General features: G+C 48.0%; 1 protein-coding gene across 6 annotated transcripts in view; it reads left to right on the top strand.

Moving 5' to 3' along the window:
* The first annotated feature begins 769 nt into the window (after positions 1-769).
* Positions 770-19684, top strand: part of IRAG1 (inositol 1,4,5-triphosphate receptor associated 1) — a 122100-nt gene continuing 103185 nt past the window's right edge. For 4 of the 6 annotated variants that reach the window (XM_060103036.1, XM_060103035.1, XM_060103033.1 and 1 more), the window contains exon 1: positions 770-1120. In XM_060103036.1, the coding sequence (XP_059959019.1) occupies positions 1054-1120 (67 nt within the window). In that variant the 5' untranslated portion in view covers positions 770-1053. Of the gene's footprint in view, positions 1194-13372; positions 13430-19684 lie in introns of those variants that run through there. The other 2 variants (XM_060103037.1, XM_060103038.1) reach the window with 2 other exon arrangements.

Genomic DNA, 19684 nt, shown 5'->3' with positions numbered 1-19684 from the left:
AGAGAAAGCCCATGCGCAGCAATGAAGACCCAACGGAGCCAAAAATAAATAAATAAATAAAAATAAGTATGTCTTGTGCAATATTTGGGACATACTTACAGTAAAAGGTAAGTGTTGTTTATCTGAAATTCGGATTTAAGTGAGTGTCCTGTATTTTATCTGACAATCCTACTCAGGGCTTCTCTGAGCTGCCTCTAACTGCAGAAGAGGGCTGGAGCCCATATGTGACTGGTTCAGGGCCCGCAGGGTGTGCTGCACCCAAGGTGATGAGGAGTGAGTCAGGGCAGGGTGTGGGCTTCCAGGAGAGAGGCAGCCCTTCCTCACCTGTGTCCAGGCAGGAAACTAATTTCTGTTGATCAGCAAGTTTGAGGTGCTGGCACTCTGCTCAGCCCTTCAATATTATCTCATTGAATCCTCCTGCAACCCTAGGAGTTAGGCACATGTGATCACTATGATTCCCACTTTAGAGATGAGGAGACTGCTGGGTCTCCCTGAGGCTAAGAGCACAGGACTGTCAAGTGGAAGAGAAGGAATTGAAGCCCCGGGGCTGGTGCCAGGTCTGGGATTAGCTCATCTTCCAGGCCTTTCTCTCTGTTAATCCCAAGGGCTTAAGGTGGGGAGCAGCCTCCACCTCTGAATCCCTGGGACAGGAAATGTTCCCAGTTTCCCTGGCACTGGGCCAGGGTCTTGTCCAGGCTCACATGCTTGCTGGAAACTCCAGGCTGGGAGACAGATCTGCCGAGTTCCCCTGCTCCCCGTCTGGCCGGGACATGCCCAGCGGCATGAGCTGCCCATGGGCACTGCCCTCCGCTGTGCCGGTGCCCGTGGGAGGGGCTCAGGGCCAGCTGCTGCCTCTCAGGCCCAGCCTGCGCTGAGCCCCGGGGTGGCCTGGCCAGCTTCCCTGCCGTTAGCCCCCTGAGCCAGGCCAGAGGGGTCCCTGAGGAGCTCTGGGCTCTAAGTCCCAGCCCCTCTCTGAGGAGGCGGGCAGCGGGGCTCGGCAGCCAGAGGCTTCTCAGCTCTGAGCTCTGGAGCCAGATGTAACATTGACCTTAAATGGTAAAAGCTCCCCAGAGTGAAGAGAGGCTGGCCGGAGGAGGAAAGGGGAATAACTCAGTTTTAGGTAAGTCGTTGCTATCTCCAAGAATAACCTGCCTCTTCAGCTGGGAGCAAGGGAACACTTCTCCTCCTTAAAGGTACAGGGTGCTGGGATGGGGGCGCCTGACTTTAACTTTCCAGGGGAGTTGGCTTGGTTGGATGGCATTTCAGCCGAGTATTTTTATTGTTGCTGTCATAATTTTCAAATAAGAAGTGAATCTTGCCCGTCCTAACTTAACTAAATTGTGCTGCTTTTGCTTGCTGTTAGAAAGCATGCACAGGTTAGGGTGAAAATGTGGGTTCTGGCTGGGGATCCACAACCCCAGATTTCCTGTGGGCCCCTTTGGAGCAATAGAGGGTCCCCAGATTACATAAGCCAGCTGGTCAGGGCTTTCCCCACACCGCCTGCTACCCCTTCCCCAGCCCTGCTCTGTGCTTACTTATGCCTCTCTCTGCCCCCCACTCCCACCCTGTGCCACCCGCCCCCTGTCCCCCTTGGACCTGGTGCTGGCCCAGCCCTGTCTCCCTCCCTGACCTGCCCCTGCTTCTGTCCCTGCACTTCCCATCCTGTGTTCTGGTCACAGCCCCTGTTTTATATCCCTGTCCCCATCTCTTCTGTCTCCAGCTTTGCCCCCGTGCTCCTTCCCTGCACCCTCAAGGGGTTGCCTGTGCCTTGTCTGTGCCCCTAGCCTGCATACCTCCAGGAGCTCGGAGTCAGAGCTATTCCTAGAGTGAGCGGCACTCGGGCTGTCTTTCTCCAAAGGAAAGGCCAGTGGAAGCCAGAGGCCAGAGAGGGGCCCAGCTGTCTGCTCCCTCCTGCCCAGTAAACGGCTGTAAAAGCCTGGAGATGCCCTGTAGATTGAGTAAATACAGTGCGGGATCTGGGACCCCTGGCTGGCGCTCCCACCTCCCAGAGCTTGGCAGCTGCTGCTTTTTTAACACTCACTCTTCAGGCTGCTCTTTGAGGGTCTCGGGGGAAGTAACGCAGCCCATGGGTCTCCTACAGGAAAAGAGAAGCAGCTTCCCAGGGCTGTTAGGCTGGGAGCATTAGGGAGCCAGACCTGCCAAGGGTTCTGTTGTCCCCACCAGGGGGCAGTGACGTGCTGGTGAGACAGGTGGACTCTGGACTGCCCCTCAGCCGTCCTCTCTGTGGCTTGGCAGTCAGCAGAGGGACTGTTTGATGAGGAGGAACAGAGGCCCTGATGGGTGGGGAGGAGAGATTTAGGAGCCCCCAGACTCTGCTCTGAGCTCTTTGAGGCAGGCGGATGGCGATAGAGAACTCAGTTCTCTTGTAATAAAAGCAAAAGGAAGCAGGAGAGAAAATGGATATGAATTGACTTTGTGCCAGGGTCTGTGCTAGAACTGTTATTTAATTTAATCCCTGTGGTAGAGATGAGGACATTGTGGTTGAAAGAGGTAAAGCAATATGCTGAAGGGAACACAGTCTGTAGGTGATGAGCAGGGATTCCAGCTCAGGCCAGCTTGGTCCAAAGTGGGCACTTCCAGTGTTAGATGCCACCCTGCCTCTAGTTAGTAACCAGGGTCTCAGGCAGTTATTGAGCATCACAGTCCAAATGATGGGAAAATCAAGGGGATTGCATTTGCCCCATGAACCTTGGAGGCCAGACCCTGAATTCAGGTGACAGCCCAGGGCAGCCTCACTGGTTGAGATGCAGAGGCAACACGACTCCGTGACCTTGGACACACCCTGCCTTCTCTGCGAGGGCCTTCCCCATGGGAGAAGGAAAACAGGTCAGCCAGACAGACAGAAAACCTCTCTGCTAATCGGCTACAGATGTAAAAAAGGAGTTAGAGAAAGCTGGGCTTAATCACCTCTCATTACTTTCTTCCCAGTACTTTTAAATTTATAATTCTTATTCAGAGTTTTTCCCTGGTAATAAAAGTAATGTGTATTCTTTGCTAAACTTTCTTGGAAAATATAGAAATAAGTATAAGTAAGAAATTCAGAAATAAACATAAAGAAATAAAAGTTCCCTCTGGAATCCTATCACTCAGAGATAAATATTGTTAATGTTATGGTGTGTTTCTTTCTTTATATTTCTCTATATTTTTATAAAACTAGGGCCTTACCATGTGTGGTTTGGTAGTCTGATTAAAAAAAATTTTTTTAAGGGAATTCCCTGGCAGTCCAGTGGTTAGGACTCGGCACTCTCACTGTGGTGGCCTGGGTTCAATCCCTGGTAGGGGAACTAAGATCCTGCAAGCCGTGAGGTGCAGCCAAAAAAAAAAAATTCTTTTTAAAGACTTTATTTTTTTAGAGTAGTTTTAAGTCACAGCAAAGTTGAGAGGAAGGTCCGCATAGAGATTTCCCAGATCCCCCTGGCTCCCACACACGCAGAGCCTCCCCCAACATAACAGCCCGACTGGGGTGGCACATTTGTTACAACTGCAGCTGATGAGCCTACACTGACACATCATAATCACCCAAAGTCCGTGGTTTACCTTAGGGTTCACTCTTGGTGTTGTACATTCCATGGGTTTGGACAAATTGTATAATGACATGTATCCACCATTATAGTATCATACAGAGTATTTTCACTTCCCTAAAAAATCTTCTGTGCTCCATCTATTCATCCTTCCCCACCAACCCCTAACAATCACAGATCTTTTTACTGTCTCCGTAGTTTTGCCTTTTCCAGAATGTCATACAGTTGCAGACAAACACTATGTAGCCTTTTCAGACTGGCTTCTTTCACTTAGTAATATGCATTTAAGATTCTTCCATGTCTTTTCATGGGTTGATAGCTCATTTCTTTTTAGTGCTGAATAATATTCCATTATCTAGATGCACCACAGTTTATTTATCCATTCACCCACTGAAGGACATCTTAGTTAGTCTTTTTTTTCAATTTTTTAAACACCGAAGTATAGTTGATATGCAATATTATGTAAGTTACAGGTATACAACATAGTGATTCACAATTTTTCAAGGTTGTACTCCATATGTAGTTATAAAATATTGCTATATTCCCTATGTTGTACATTATATCCTCGTAGCATATTTATTTTATACATAATAGTTTGTACTTCTTAATCTCCTACTCTTATCTTGCTCCTCCCCCTTCCGTCTCTCCACTGGTAACCACTAGTTTATTTTCTATATCTGTGAGTCTGTTTCTTTTTTGTTATATTCACTAGTTCATTTTATTTTTTAGATTTCACATATATGTGATATCATGCAGTATTTGTCTCTCTGTCTGACTTATTTCACTTAGCATAATGCTCTCCAAGTCCATCCATGTTGCTGCAAATGGCAAAATTTTTTTCTTTTTTATGGCTGAGTAGTAGTCTGCTTTTTTTTTTTTTTTTTTTTTTTTTTTTTGTGGTACGCAGGCCGCTCACTGTTGTGGCCTCTCCCGTTGCGGAACACAGGCTCCGGATGCGCAGGCCCAGCAGCCATGGCTCATGGGCCCAGCCCCTCTGCGGCATGTGGGATCTTCCCAGACCGGGGCATGAACCCGTGTCCCCTGCATCGGCAGGCAGACTCTCAACCACTGCGCCACCAGGGAAGCCCTAGTCTGCTTTTTTTTAACTGAACATTCTATCATGATTATTTTCTCATGTCATCAAAGATACTTCAAAACATGATTTTTAAGGGGTTGTATCCTACCAAATAATTTTAGCTGTGCAAAATTTAATCATCATTCCTCTCGTTGGGCATTTACAAATGTGGTTTTTCTTTGGGGCCTGTCTCAGTGGCACACACATGATGGCTTTTCTGTCCCTTTTGTGGAGTTTGGAAACTCTGCGCTCCCAGGTGGGCTTATGCAGTACGCCCTAGGGTGTGGGCTTGTTCTGCAAGACGATATTAAGTGAGATACTGACTCAACTCAAAACACATGGACTCACATCGGAATTGCCTTTTAAGTTCTTTTCTGTCCATCTGAGTTAGCCCAGCAGTGCGGGTGCTGCAGGACTTTCAGTACTGAAACCAGATGTCGGGCAAAACCAGGCAAATCAGGGCAAGTTGTTCTCCTGGGTTTGAACCTAGTGTGCCTTCAACATCTTTTACATGCTTGTTTTTCTCTCTTCTTGACAAACTGAGAGCAAGTCGAGGGCTTGGAGGCTTCGTCAGGAATAGCTAGAACTTAATAACCATTTTCACTAAATGTATCTTTACAACTAACCCCTCTCTATTTGTGGTATAAGTGGTACTGACTTTTCCACAGATGGTAGGGGTATAAAGTTTCCTTTTAAAATAAATGTGATGACAGGGGAAGCTAACACTTGCTGAGCGCTTATTGTGTGCTAGGTGCTGTTTCTAATGCTTTCCTTGCAGTTCCTTATTTCATCCTCCCAGCAGCCTCTGAAGTAGTTACTACTGTTATCCCTATTGTACAGATGAGGAAACTGAGGCACAGAGAATGTAAAGAACTTGGCCAACAACAGAGAGCTGGTAAATGACCCAGGCAGGACTGCAACCCTGGCTTTCTGGCTCATTGCCAGTCAAATGAAAGAAGATTAAACCAATAACTATATAGGTGGCAAACAGACATGGGAGAAAATGTGAGGGTGGTGTGCAGATGACTCAAGTTTAGGAAACATTGGCTTGGAGGAAACTGGGGTTCTGTGAGCAGGGGTATCAGTGGGTACAGGATGGGGTGGGGGGAAACTGAGCCACCCCAGCAAAACCAAGGGAAAGTTAGGAACCTGTGGGCCTGTGGGAGAGGCTGAAAGGGATGGGGCCATCCAATGATCACAGCAGGGCTGCATGGCTGGGACGTGGTGCAGAGGGCATGGTGGTCACCCCACGAAGGGACACACAGAGGCTACAGGACATTCTGCCACTGACAGGCTAACCAGGAGGGTGTTTCCAGAGAGCCCAAGGTTCCCAGTTCATCAGGAGAAGAAAGTTTGAAGATACCCTTGCCTTTACTCATACAGGTGTGGTCAAAAGAGCACTGGCTCCAAGTTGGGAGGAGGGCTTGGCCTTGACCAACTCTTCCCTTGTGATCACAGTGGGAGCTGGTGCCTGGAGCTTGAGGCAGCATCTTGCCCTGCTGGAGAGCGCAGGCCCTGGAGTGACCATGCGACTCCACCACTGACCAGCTATATACCTTGAGCCACATCTAACCTCTCCAAGCCTCAGTTTCCTCTCCTGTAAAACAGAGATAATGATGGTGCCCACTTTGTAGGGTTAAATCCCTCAGCCTGGTGTCTGCTCTTAGCACCCAGTAAACATTAGGTATTATTATTTCTAGCCTCTGTCCGTCCCCCTCCAGAGATTCCATCAAGGACACTTCTGGACTGGTTGTGAGGCTCTGACTGACCATAATTCTGGGTCCCAGTCTCACCTCCATTAATACGCCAAGGGCAGTAGCAGACTTACGCTCTAGATGACTGGCCATTGGTACCTGGTGGGGTCTTTAAGCAGGCTCAGTAAAAACACCTTCTTCCTCCACTTAAGTTCTAATGCTCGTCGAGAAGTCAGCCTAATATCACTCTTATGACTGATAAAGTTAATAGGAGAATGTGGTTTCCATTCCATTCCAAAGGCAAGCAGGCTTTCTAATATCGAATTGAGCAGACTTACCTCCCAGCCCTATGTAGTGCCCTCCAGGGGAGGCAGGCCCCTTTAAATCTTAGAGCCTGGAAGGGCAGAGCAGGACGTGTGTCCCAAGAGGAAGGGAAGAGGAAAGGTCCGACTCTTCATGTTACCACTTCTTGAACTCACCATCAGACAGCCCCTGGGGCAGAGCCAGGAGTCTTACATTTTTGAGGCTCCTTCCACACGGAAAGAACAGTCACGTATGGAGAAGAAGCATTATGCTTCTAACAGAACTGCAGTGATGGTCTGGCCCAAGTCATGTTGCTAAGCTGCAGGGCTGCCATGTGGTCCCAGGAAGGCAGGCACCCTCCTGGGACCCTGCTTTCTGCCTGATGGAATGTCACCCTTTCTCCTCCTGAGATGCCTGGGAGGCACCTGTTTGAGGACAAGTGCTTCCCTGGACAAGATAAGCATCCAACTAGAAGTATCTGGTGTGATCTTTTTCTTTTTTTTTAATGGAAGTTCCGTTTAGGCAGCTCCAGCGAGGGAGCAAATGACCATTCTCTCCTCTGGGATACTTCATATAGACAAGAGAAGAGAGGGAAGGAAACTACCTTTGTTTGGACATGCTGTACATGCCAGGCATCTTGTGTATAATAGCTCATTAAGTCTGTACTGTGGCCATATAAGGGAGATATTTATGAGCAACTGATTCAAGGAGGTTAGGCCACTTATCTAAAACTGTTAACTAGTAACCAGTAAGTGAAGAATGGGATGTCAAATCCAAAACTATCAGACCTCCAATCTGTAGCAATTCCCATCACTCTGTGGCTTATACACCAGGCCACAGTGCAGAGTGAGAATGTCCAGCCCTCGTCGCTGCTCCTATAGTTTGAGCCCAGGAGGCCCCCGCACTGCTGCTTAGAGCAGAGGTCCTGAGCTTTGGGGGAAGGAGTCTGGGGCAACTGTTCCACTAGGCCAGCTCTACTTTGCATCTCTCTTTTGTCTCCTTTTAGCCCGTGACTGTCTTTATCGGGTCTCATAACCTTGTCCATGAACAAGGCCCTTCTTCTGTTTAGTTGGAAAATACAAGTCTAGAACCATGAGCTTTTTATTGGCAGGAAATGCCATGTCCTACATTGTAAGTCTTGAGTCACTCTCTCTGACTCACCAAGGCTTGTGTTGGAAAAGTTCATAGATAGGCCATGGTCACCCAATCTGCCACAGAGGCAGCATGGAGTAGGTTGGGACCTCAGGTTCTCAAATCAAATGACCTGAATTCAAGTCCCAGCTCTGCAACTTACCGTGGGACTTTGGGGGAAATGATCTAACTTCTGTCTTACTTTTCTTAACCGTAAAATGAGGCTGATGGTGATAATGATATAACTTGATCAAAGAGTTGTTGTGAAGATGAATGGATTGATGTATCTACAGTACTTGTATGTGTATAAGTACTCAATAAATAATAACCGTTATTTAAGCTCCGATTAACATCAGGCACAGGTAACTCCTTTATTTTGTGTCTCCAAATGGTCAGGTTTCCCTAAGGGCTATCTTGCCATGATATTTTCAATTTGTTTGGGGATTAGTTCCCTGGTAAAAAGACTGTAATGTCCTTCTGGACTTCTTAGCTCAGACATATTTCCTGTTTCCCAGCTGAAACAGGAAACTGGTCCCTGATGGAAGGTGATGCTGATGAGGCTGAGTATTGTTAGGAGGAATCTAGATGGTGGATGCCAAAAGGACTCCTTAAGGATCATGGTCTTGGGGATATTCAGGGTCCTGGACCTATCTCTAAGCCTGGTCTTTGGTCTGGAGTTGATTATGTACATGGAGACTGACTCATGATAATCAAATTCACAAGAGACTGAAGTATGTAATTCTGAATGTCTGTGTGCTAATGTATGGGGAGGAATTACCCTTTCCAGTGACCACAGTGCCTGGGAGGTGGAGATTTTGCTCAGAAGGTGGAAAGTTCTGAGGGGTATTTCATGTAGGCCATAAAGTGGCCTGATAGCCATCTCTGCCTACAACAGAGAGACTCCCCCAGAGCACAGGAGAGGTCTCTCCCCTGGGAACTTTAGATAAGCATTTCTCTTTGGAGTTGGCTTTGTCTTCTGTAGAAAGATGGGATTTGTTGGAAGGTAGTTCAGAGAATCAAAGGAAGGAGTAGACCATTAGGCTCCAGGAAGACAGCCCCCAGGGCAGTGCTAGGAACTTGCCAGTGTTTTCTCTAGAGCAGAGGGGTTCTCTAAGGCAAAGGGTTTTTTTTTTTTTTTTTTTTTTTTTTTTTTTTTTTTTGCGGTATGCGGGCCTCTCACTGCTGTGGCCTCCCCCGTTGCGGAGCACAGGCTCCGGACGCGCAGTCTCCGGACGCGCAGGCTCAGCGGCCATGGCTCACGGGCCCAGCCGCTCCGCGGCATATGGGATCCTCCCAGACCGGGGCACGAACCCGTATCCCCTGCATCGGCAGGCGGACTCTCAACCACTGCGCCACCAGGGAGGCCCAGGCAAAGGGTTTTTAACGGTTCATCTCATCAATTAAAAAAAATTTTTAGTATGCATTTATGTGTAATTTAATTTATCTCTAATTTATGTGTATTTATTTTAAATTAGATTCATGAGCTACTGTATTAATGTGAGTTATTTTATAAAACATGTAAAATTAGAAATTTTAAAGGCTGAGAAAGAGAAAATACTATTTGAAAATTTTGCTTTATGTTTTTAACAGTGCCAGCAGCTTTTTTTTTTTGCTTTCCTTAAACGAGTATTCTTTTTTTTTTTTTTTTTTTGCTGTACGCGGGCCTCTCACTGTTGTGGTCTCTCCGGTTACGGAGCACAGACTCTGGATGTGCAGGCTCAGCGGCTGGCTCACGGGCCTAGCTGCTCCGCGGCATGTGGGATCTTCCCAGACCGGGGCACAAACCTGTGTCCCCTGCATCGGCAGGCGGACTCTCAACCACTGCGCCACCAGAGAAGCCCTAAAAGAGTATTCTTTAGTAAGAGAAATGTGATTAATTATGCCTCATTATATTTTAAGATCTCAGCACTTTGGAGAACCCCTGGCTTTAATGACTGTCATGGTTAAACCAGCCACTGTACCAATCAGTCTCCCAGTAAGGAACCAAATCCAACTCAATTGGCTCAAGAGACTTTAACAAAAGGACTGTTTATAGAGGCTTGGAAACCACAAGGGATGAGGCCCAGGTATGCCCCAAAACTAGCAGCAGCAGGGAGCCGTTACCAGCCCTAGCCAGGAGTGGCGAGAGAAGAAAATAATGCGATTGGAAGCCAGTGAAGAGCTGGGGAAGAGGGACCATCCAGGATGAGCTGTAATTAGGGAGGGATACAGCCACTGCCACAGATGTAGCATAGAAGAAAGGAGGGGGCAGGGAAGGAAATGCCCAACCTGTCTCTCCCCCCACCTCCTGCTGGCCCATTGGCCAAACTCAGCCAGCAACCATGGAAGCCCAAGTGATGCATCCCATAGTTGTCATCTGGGAGCAGAGAATGGATCCTGGGGCAGGGCAGGGAGAGTGAGGGCAGGCAGAGGATAGCCAGCTCAGATAGCTGATGTGGAAGAAGGTATCCTTACTTACTGAATTCTAAGTGAAATTTTCAATTTGATCCACCAGTTTGTAAAAACTTTTTTGAGAGTTGCTTGTGGTGTTAGCGGTAGTAATATCTTCACTCCACATTTTTTGCAGGAGGCTTGTAAGGGACTTGCCCATTTTATGGTGGTTGGCTTGGTTAAAACTAGATAAATATATTTCATGAATCCACTTGGGCACATTCAAGATGTATCATACTTCGCTGAAAGCAAATGACTACATGAGTGCAATGTCAGTCCCTTAGCATTGGAGAATTTCCCCTGTTTCCTCAGGACATTTCGCAAACTGGTTGTGACAGTGACCTTTCAACATTGAATGAAGGCACCATTGCCAGTCTGCTTATTTAATACTAAGGAAGTAAGAATAAATAACAGTTTCCAACTGTCTTCCCATATTCCACTGGATCATCTTACATAGTCCCTGGGCATGCATACCCCACCCTGAAGACTACTGCACTAGCACTCAGCTCCTATCTTGACCAGGTTCCAGTGGTTCCTAGTCTCTGTCCAAGGTCTTGGGGGAGAGACTCCGATGGGCCCAGCTTGGTTGGGTCTGTACCAATCAGCCATGGTCAGGTGACAGGAACATGGGGTATCGATGTGGCCATGGGGAGCCATCCCTTGTATATAGGGGTTCCTTTTAGAGAAGGGGAAATTGCTGAAAGCAAAAGTCTCTCCAAAAGATCTTGTCACATACTTATAATTGTCTTCCTGTCCTGCCTTCTGGAGATCCTGGTCAAGCCTCCCATCTCTTCAGCATTTACAGACAATTTACAGACAATTACAGACAATTTACAGACAATTTCTTGGGTTACTTCCATAGATGACTAATCATATCCCTTGCATGTGGTTTTTCACATGGCTGTACATCAGATGGCAGCTTTGTTTTCCTGCTGTTATCTCCATGTAGAGCCAACATTCCCAACAATTCTGGGGTTCACAGGACCTTACACTGGTTGGGGCAGACTATTTCTCTGGTTAGCTGGGTTCAGCAGAGAAAGATGGGTGTGGTGATTACATCAAGGATCTGGCACATTTAGATCCAGAAACACTTGCAAGTTGTCCCTCTATCATGACTCCTACAGACTGTAAACCACAGAAGTTGCATAGGCACGGGAACAAAGAAAGCCTGACTTCAGAGTCCTGGACGGGGAGGTTCAACTTGCTGAAATCCCCAGGAGCTTGTTTCACTTGACAATAACAAGAGTAATAATAATGTACTTATTTCTATCACAGCTATCATTGATTGAGCACCAGCTACATAGTGTGTTAAATGCTTTACATACATTATCGCATATTTCTGCAACGCCTTGTAAGATCAGTAATAATAATATCTATATTTTACTGATGAGAAATCAAAGCTTTCTGAGGTTCACTCGGGTTTACACAGTGGAAAGTGGCAAGGTCAAGGCTAGGTTGCCCTTGATGCAAAACACACACAGCCCATCAACAGATAGAATCTCACACTTGGAACTATCAGGCCAGGAGGAGATAGACGCTGGGCCAGTAAGGTTTTTCAAAAGGTTAGATCATCATGGGTTTATTGAGAAGTATTAAGGGAAGCTAGAACCATGGCAGATTTAAGGTGGTTCTTGGTAGATGGTGAGTGAATAAAAGAATGAACCCTCCCAGGTCTGAAAACAGTAAAAGCTTTCCAATATCCACCCCTGGTGCTGAAATGAAGACAGCATATAAGCAGTGGTCCCAGGTCCTAGGCTTGGCTCTGCTTCCAACTCATTTTGTGCCCTTGAGCAGATCACTGCTCCCTTCTGAGACCTTGGTTTCCTCATCTGTGAACAGTTCATCCTCCAAGGCCCAGTGGTTCACCCCAGTGATTGCATGATTGAGGCCAACCCAGAGCAATAATTGTGTCAGACGCTGAGTCTGTGACAAAGGAGGATAGCAGATGTGTTAGAAGGGTCAGCTGTTATTGTCCGTTCTCTAAAAGCCCATGCAGTACTTTTGGGGACAGTCAGAACTGGTATCAGGTCCAAAGTAAATGGATGGCTGTGTTTTTAAGAAAACATTTGCTGCTGAAGGGACTGCTTATTCATTCTCTTTTTGTTAACAAGGCATTTGACTCATGCTTTGGACAGTTGCTGCTCCGATCGTTGTCGCTAATAAAAGCAGCCTCTGGAGCTTGGTCCCTCTTCCCTTACACTATGGGGCCAGCTGCTCCCAGCCCTCCAGCTCTAGGAGCACATGAGTGTGTCCTATGGGGTGGGGATCGGGGACAAAAAGACTGGAAGTCCCTTGGAAGGGATTTGGGGCACCAGAATTTGGGGGCCTCCAAGAGGCATTGGGTACCCCTCAGAGCTCCCTACGTGGAGATCTGGAGAACTGAGGAGACTCAGAAAGATGGTATAAGCAGCTAACTACATCTTGGGGACTAAGTCTAATGCAAGTTGAAATGCCCATTTCCATCCTATAGCCAGAAATTCTAGAAGAGACCATCCTATATGGAATATATAGCCAGCACTAAGTGAGTATATGAATGCCAAGAGCTCCCGGATGGTCTTGGCTGCCAAAACCATTCTCTGTTGTCCAGTAGTACATTCTCATTCTGTATCTCATGTGATCCTCCCAGAGGACCATGGAGCCATGTGATCTGTGTCACTTTTCATGAATTCTTCAGATTTCACAGTCTTATGCACTATAGATAGCATAGCTCCTTCCATTGCCCCCACCCCTGCCCCCAGGGCCACAGTAGGATTTTGGTGGGCTCTAGGCTTTTTTTTTTTTTTTTGTACTTTTTGGCTGTGCCACACGACATGCGGGATCGTAGTTCCCTGACTAGGGATCGAACCCACACCCCCTGCAGTGGAAGCGCAGAGTCTCAACCGCTGGACTGCCAGGGAAGTCCCTGGCCCCTAGGCATTTTTGCCTTCATGAGCCCCTTCTTGCTTATGAAATTTATAACTCTGTTGGTATAAAGATAAATATATTAATGTTATCTATTCAAACATTTTTTTACCTAAAAGTTCATTTTTTTTCCTTCTGACTCTTAAACGCAAATAAAACATTTTAATGGGCACTAGGCGCTGTTCCTACCAGATATAATGGATGAATCAGCCCTGCCCCCTCACCTTACTGTTCAGAGAGTGGTCTAGGGACGAGCAGCATCAGCGTCAGCCGGGAGCTTGTTAGAAATGCAGACTCTCAAGTGCCACCTCAGAACTACTGAACCAGAATCTGCAGCTTAACAAGACCCGCAGGTAATTTGTGTGTGTGTGTTATAGCCTGAGACATGCTGTCTACCACACTGTCCCATGGTACCACTGGGGATATCTGAATCATAGGTCACACTGTTACCCCAAATTACAGCAAGAAGTTCAGTAACAGAAAATCCTATGTGGAAGATAACATCTAGCGTTAAACGGCTGTGTAAATGCCAAGAATTCCTGGACGGCCCTGTGTGCCAAAGGTGTGCTCCTCTGTTACCCAACTGATGTTCTCCCTCCTCTTCCCCTCCCCCACCCCCATACACACACACACACACACACACACACACACACACACACTCACTCAGTGGAGAAGTCAGTCCCAGGCGGAGGGGTCTGACCTCTTTTGCTTCTGAGTTGGTCCTTCCAGTTTTTCTGTGAAGCACCTGGCCTCCAGAGCCATCTCAACAGAGACAGAGGCAGATGCAGGAGGCACAGCCCTAAGTTCCTCTACTCGGAGGTGACACCAGTCTCTTGGGCAGAGCTAGTTATATGGCCCCAGCCAACTGCAAGGGAGGCTGGGAAATGCAGGGGAACACAGGAGTATTCAGGGAGCACTAACCATCTCTGCCCCAAGTGGAGAATCAGTGAGACAAGTAACAGCTACTGCAGGGCCTGAGGCCTCCCAGAGGCAAGACATTAAGAAACTGGGATGTGAACAACTAGAGACTCAGAGCTTGCAGAGAAGTCTTTTAAGAGCTGAGAGAGTTAACTCAGAGACAAATGCCTGCCCTCCCCCAAGGTCTTACTCTTCCAGTAAGGGGGAGGGAAGAATCAACTGGGCAACAGAGAATGGTTTTGGCAGCCAAGGTCATCCAGGAGTTCTTGGCATCCATATACCCACTTACTGCTGGCTATATATTCCATATAGGATGGTCTCTCCTAGAACTTGTTGCTACAAGATGGAGACTTAGTCCCCAAGATGCACACTTAAAGCCGCTAAGATTTTAGGTCGGTTGCAGCAGCTACTGTAAATTACCCTAATTCACTACCCAAGCACCCTTGTCATAGACCCCTCTCCCACTTCCCCAGAAGGAAAGTGACAACCTGTCACTCATGCTGTGCTCTCCTTGTGGCTTGACCATCCAGCCTCTGCCTGCTTAGTGCTCTAACCCCACCTGCTCTGTGCCTTGCCCCTGGATTAGAGGCTTACTACGTTCTATGTTATAGGGAAGGAAACTTGAGATCCCACTGGAAAATAAGTAAGGAGAGTGCAGAATCTTGGTCTTCTGACTATTACGTGCCTGTCTGTGAGGGAGAAAAAAATGAAGTAGAAATAAAAGGAGATTTTCACAGGCATCAAGGATAGGAAGGGTTATTCCTAGGGAGCCACAGCTGTCTTTTAATTGGCTTTGCACCATCTTCATTAAGAGGTTTTATAGGGCTTCCCTGGTGGTGCAGTGGTTGAGAGTCCGCCTGCCGATGCAGGGGACACGGGTTCGTGTCCCGGTCCGGGAAGATCCCACGGCTGGGCCCGTGAGCCATGGCTGCTGAGCCTGCGTGTCTGGAGCCTGTGCTCCGCAATGGGAGAGGCCACAACAGTGAGAGGCCCGCGAACCGCAAAAAAAAAAAAAGAGGTTTTATAATATCAGAGGCCACTGTTGGCCTGGGGGCGAGGCTCGAGAAGGATTGAAAATGCCAGCTAACATCTAGTGAACACTGACTATGTGCTGAACATTGTTCTAAGAAGCTTATGTGTAGAATATAATTTACATCGTTATCATCATCCATGTTTTACAAGTGAGGAAACTGAGGCACAGATAGAGAAAATAACTTGCCCGTGGTCACGCAGCTACTATGCAGCAGGGCTGAGATGTGATCCAAGGCAGCTTGGCTCCAGAGCCCACGTCACAACCACCATGCTCCCTGAGCTCTGGATACCCACTAATTAGAGGGCTTGGGGGCACCTCTGACCAGTACTATGAGGAGGACACATTGAGCTACTCCTTGAAAAAGGAGTCATTCCATAGTCATTCCATTTGACATTCCGTAGTCAAATAAGTCTGGGAAACTCTCTAGACTTTCTCTCCCTCTCAGAGATTTATCCTGCATCTTTGCTTCTTAAGGGCTGAGAAAGCCTCCAGGACAGAACCCTGCCTCATGCTGTCATCCGCAAGTGTATCAAAATGTGGAACCTTATTTTCAGAGCTCATAGCAGCACCCAGAATGAGGGTCGCAGAGGACATACTTTGGGAGAAGCTGGCTAGGGACATGTGTGCTTGAGTGGATGCGGCATCTAGAAAGCCCTCACCCCTTGCAGGACTGCCAAGGCAGGCTCTAAGGGGACCAGGTCAGCTCCAAAAGCTGGGAGGCAGATGGTGGCCAGAGTGGGGACAGCACGGGCTCTACTGGTTTCCAGTCCTGCCTGGTCACCCTCAGCTCTGTTGCTCTGGAGGAGTCGCCACAGGGCACTGAGTCTCAGTCTCCTCGTCTGCAAAATAACATCTTCCTTCTGGTGCAGTCGGGGGATTGAGTGAGCAGATGTTCCTAAAGCGTCAGGGACAGTAGTATGCTCTGATGAATGGTGAATGTTGTCATTCTGTTGTCTATTTTGCTTGCCTTATTCTTTACAGTCTTCTAGGTGGTTCCACGTGGAACTAGGATATGAGGGTTGGAAGCTTCCAAGGAGCAGGCTGGGCCAATTCCACCCTGTCAGGCTGGAGGTTGTTGTGCCTCTTTTCTGCTCCAAAGCAGGTCAGGGGACTCCCCAGTCCAAGAGAGAGTTTCCTCCTGAGAAGGGGAAGGGGATGCTCTCGGGTTGGATGAAAGAATAAGGAGGAAATGTCAAGAGCTGAGGTGGAGCTGTAGGACACACTCAGATTTAGCTCCAGATCAACATCAAAAGGGAGCATTTTAACCCAGGACTCCAGCAGGTCCCAGAAGATCCAGAAAAGGCAAAAGTTGATCTCCCTGCTACAGGCAGAATCTGCCCCAGGAAAAACGTTCTGATTCTGAATGAGGTGCCAACTGGCAGAGCGTGTGAAGTCTGCGCCAGCACTGACAAGTCACCTAGCAAGGCGCATTTCTAGACAGTGAGGGACCTGAGAATACATTTCAGAAGGCGATTATTTTTAAAAAGGCCTTGGACAGAGAGGGCCACTGTGGTTGTGTGGAAAGGGCGCTGGGCTGGGAGTCAACCTCAGCTGGGCCCCTGATGGCTGTGACCATGTCAAGTCACGCCACCCCACGGGAACTCAGCCTCTTCATCTGAAAAACAGACATAATAGTATCTACCCTGTAGTATTTCTGTGAGGGACAAATTAAATAGCGGATCTTAAGTAGCTTAGACAATAGAAAGCTCTAAATAGCAAGAGGTTAATATTAAAAACTAGGAACACCCTTTAAGCATTGCCATCAGGAGACAACCATCAAGATGAAATAGCTTCCTTCTAAAAAGCTGATGGGGCTTCCTTGGTGGCGCAGTGGTTGAGAGTCCGCCTGCCGATGCAGGGGGCGCAGGTTCCTGCCACGGTCCAGGAGGATCCCACGTGCTGCGGAGCGGCTGGGCCCGTGAGCCATGGCCGCTGAGCCTGTGCATCCGGAGCCTGTGCTCCGCAACGGGAGAGGCCACAGCGGTGAGAGGCCCGCGTACCACAAAAAAAAAAAAAAAAAAAAAAGCTGAGGGACTCTCCCAAGGTGAAGTCAGCCAAGCTGACCTAGGATGTTGGTGAAGATTAAAGACGACAAGCATAAGAGGCTTCCCAGTAGATGCAGAATTACTATCTGACCCAGCAGTTTCACTCCTAGGTATATACCTAAGAGACTTGAAAACAGGTGTTCAAACAAAAACTTGTGCAATAATGTTTATAGCAGTACTGTTCACAATAACCAAAAGGTGGAAACAACCTAATATCCATCAACTGATGAATAGATAAACAAAATGTGATACATCCATGCAATGGAGTATTATTCAGTCATTAGAAAGAATGAAGTACTAATACATGCTACAACCTGGATGAATCTTGAAGACATGAGGCTAAGTGAAAGAAGCCAGACACAAAGACCACATACTGTATGACTCCATTTATATAAGATACCCAGAATAGGCAAATCTGTACAGACAGAAAGCAAATTAGTGCTTGACAGGGCCTGGGAGGAGGGAAGGAATGGGAAGTGAGTGCCTAATGGGTATGTTTCCATTTGGGGTGGTGAAAAAGTTCTGGAACTAGGTCGTGATGATAGGCGCACAGCATTGTGAAGGCACTTAATGCCACTGAACTGTACACTTTAAGATGGTTTAAACTGTACAATTTATGCTATGTGTATTTTACCACAATTTAAAAAAAGTTCCTGGTGAAGAGGAAATGTGATCCCAAGGCTAGATTCCCCTCTCCTAGAGTTCAGCTGAGGGGAGGGGTAGGGGCCTCAGAGCTTGTCGGCTGGAAGCTTGAGGTCTCGTGTCAGCAAATTTGCCAAGGGCCTGTGGCAGGCAATCCTTGTGTGAGGGCCCCAGGGGGCTCCAGAATCGAGGACGACATGCTTCCTGCTCTCAAAATGTATATACATTATTCTCACTAAGGACGGACTGACAAGTACTATAGATGACAAGGGATTAAGTGCAGGGCAGTGGGCCATTCATTCTTCCCTGGTCATCTGTGCAGGCTTCTCGGAAGAGCAGATAGTTGAGGAGGTGGAGGCTTGGCAGGTTGGTAAGGAGGGGAAGGGCTTTCAGGGAAAGGCACGTGGTGGGTACGGGGTGGGGGGATGTTCCTGAGTGGGGAACGCGTTGCTGTGAATCAGGCGCGGTATCCACGGAGTCGGGGGATGGAGGAGAGGGTCCCGAGAGAGATACGCTCCAAAGGCAATTAGGTCAGCTTGTGAAGGGCCTTGAAGGTGGAGCTGGGGAAGTGGGGACTTGCACTCCAGGCCGGGGGGAGCCAAGGAGTCCTCTAAGTGAGGAGTAACATGACTAAGCCCGTGTTCGAGAATGATCAGCGTGGAGGAAGATGGCCTGAAGACAAGGAGGCTGAGGACGGGAAGGTGGGCTGTGACCTCATCTCTGCAGGACTCAAGGAGGCCCCCTTCCTCCCCTCAACATCCCCGCCCCAAGAAATGACAGCGGGAAGGGTAAACCAAATTGGTGAGCTTTGCATTAGCCAAGATTCTTGTTTGCATGGAACAGAAACTCATTCAAATTAGATTAGGCAAGAACCAGAATTTTCTGGGTCTCATAACTGAGAGGTCTAGGGCAGTTCCAGAAATAGCTGGATCCATGGGGCTTGTTCCCTCTTTCTCTCAACTGTCCTTGGGTTCAGATCTCTCCTTAGGCAGCCTTTGCCTCCCGGCGGCACTGTGGCACACACAGGTCCTGGCTTACAGCCTCCTCTCGGAACCCCCAGCAGCAAGAACTCCCCCAGTCATTCCAACGAAAGTCGACAAATTGAATTTATTGGCCCATTCTTAGTCTCGTGTTCATCCCTTGGTGAATCACCAGGGCCAGGGGTTTTCTGATTGGCCAGGCTGACCCCACCCACCCCAAGCACGGGGATGAGGAGATGCTGCTGTTACCAGAAGAGGGGGGACTTTCTGCTAAAGGGGCATAAATTGTAGCTGTCTCCCCAAAGCATCAACCCTGTGCCAAGCCATTTACACATCTCATTTCATCCTCTCAGCCATCCTGAGGTGGAATCGGTTACCTCCCTTTTACAGAGGAGGAAACTGACTCGTAAGCTAACTTGTCCTCCCTCCCCACCCCAGCCCCAGCTCTTTCTCTGTTCTGTGCTGCATAGCATCTCTTAGGGACGCCAAGTACAGCCACTAAGGAGGGTGACAGCTAAGGAAATGAGAACTAAAGTGCATGATCTTTAAGCTGAGAGACACTCAAACTGCATTCAGTCAGACAGCTCATGCAGGGGTTGGAGATCCTGACCACTTAGCTGTTGGAAGATCGGAGGTCAGTCCAGTTGTTGGAGATGCTCCTTCTCTGCCTCACTTCTGTCCCATGAGCCAGGCAGCTGGGAATCACTGTTGATCAGGAGGTGGGAGAGTGGGGGTGTGTGCATCTCTAGACATGGAGTACAACTCAGTGGTGATGCAAAAGCATTCACTGCAGACAACTTCACGAACACCATAGCTTCCCTGCCCTTAGCAAGACATCGCAGAAGAGGGTGATGGGGCATTTGTCAGGGAAGAGGGAGTAAAGGGCATTCACGCATAGAGCACAGGATGTACAAAGGCACTGAGGCATGCTTGGCATGACAAGTCTTCATGATGATAAAATTCCCTGGGAACCCAGAATAATTCTATCAG

This window comes from Mesoplodon densirostris, chromosome 7 (assembly GCF_025265405.1).
Source record: "Mesoplodon densirostris isolate mMesDen1 chromosome 7, mMesDen1 primary haplotype, whole genome shotgun sequence".
NCBI lineage: Eukaryota > Metazoa > Chordata > Mammalia > Artiodactyla > Ziphiidae > Mesoplodon > Mesoplodon densirostris.
The sequence above is the reverse complement of the archived record's forward strand: the minus strand, read 5'-3'. Positions and strand labels throughout refer to the sequence as shown.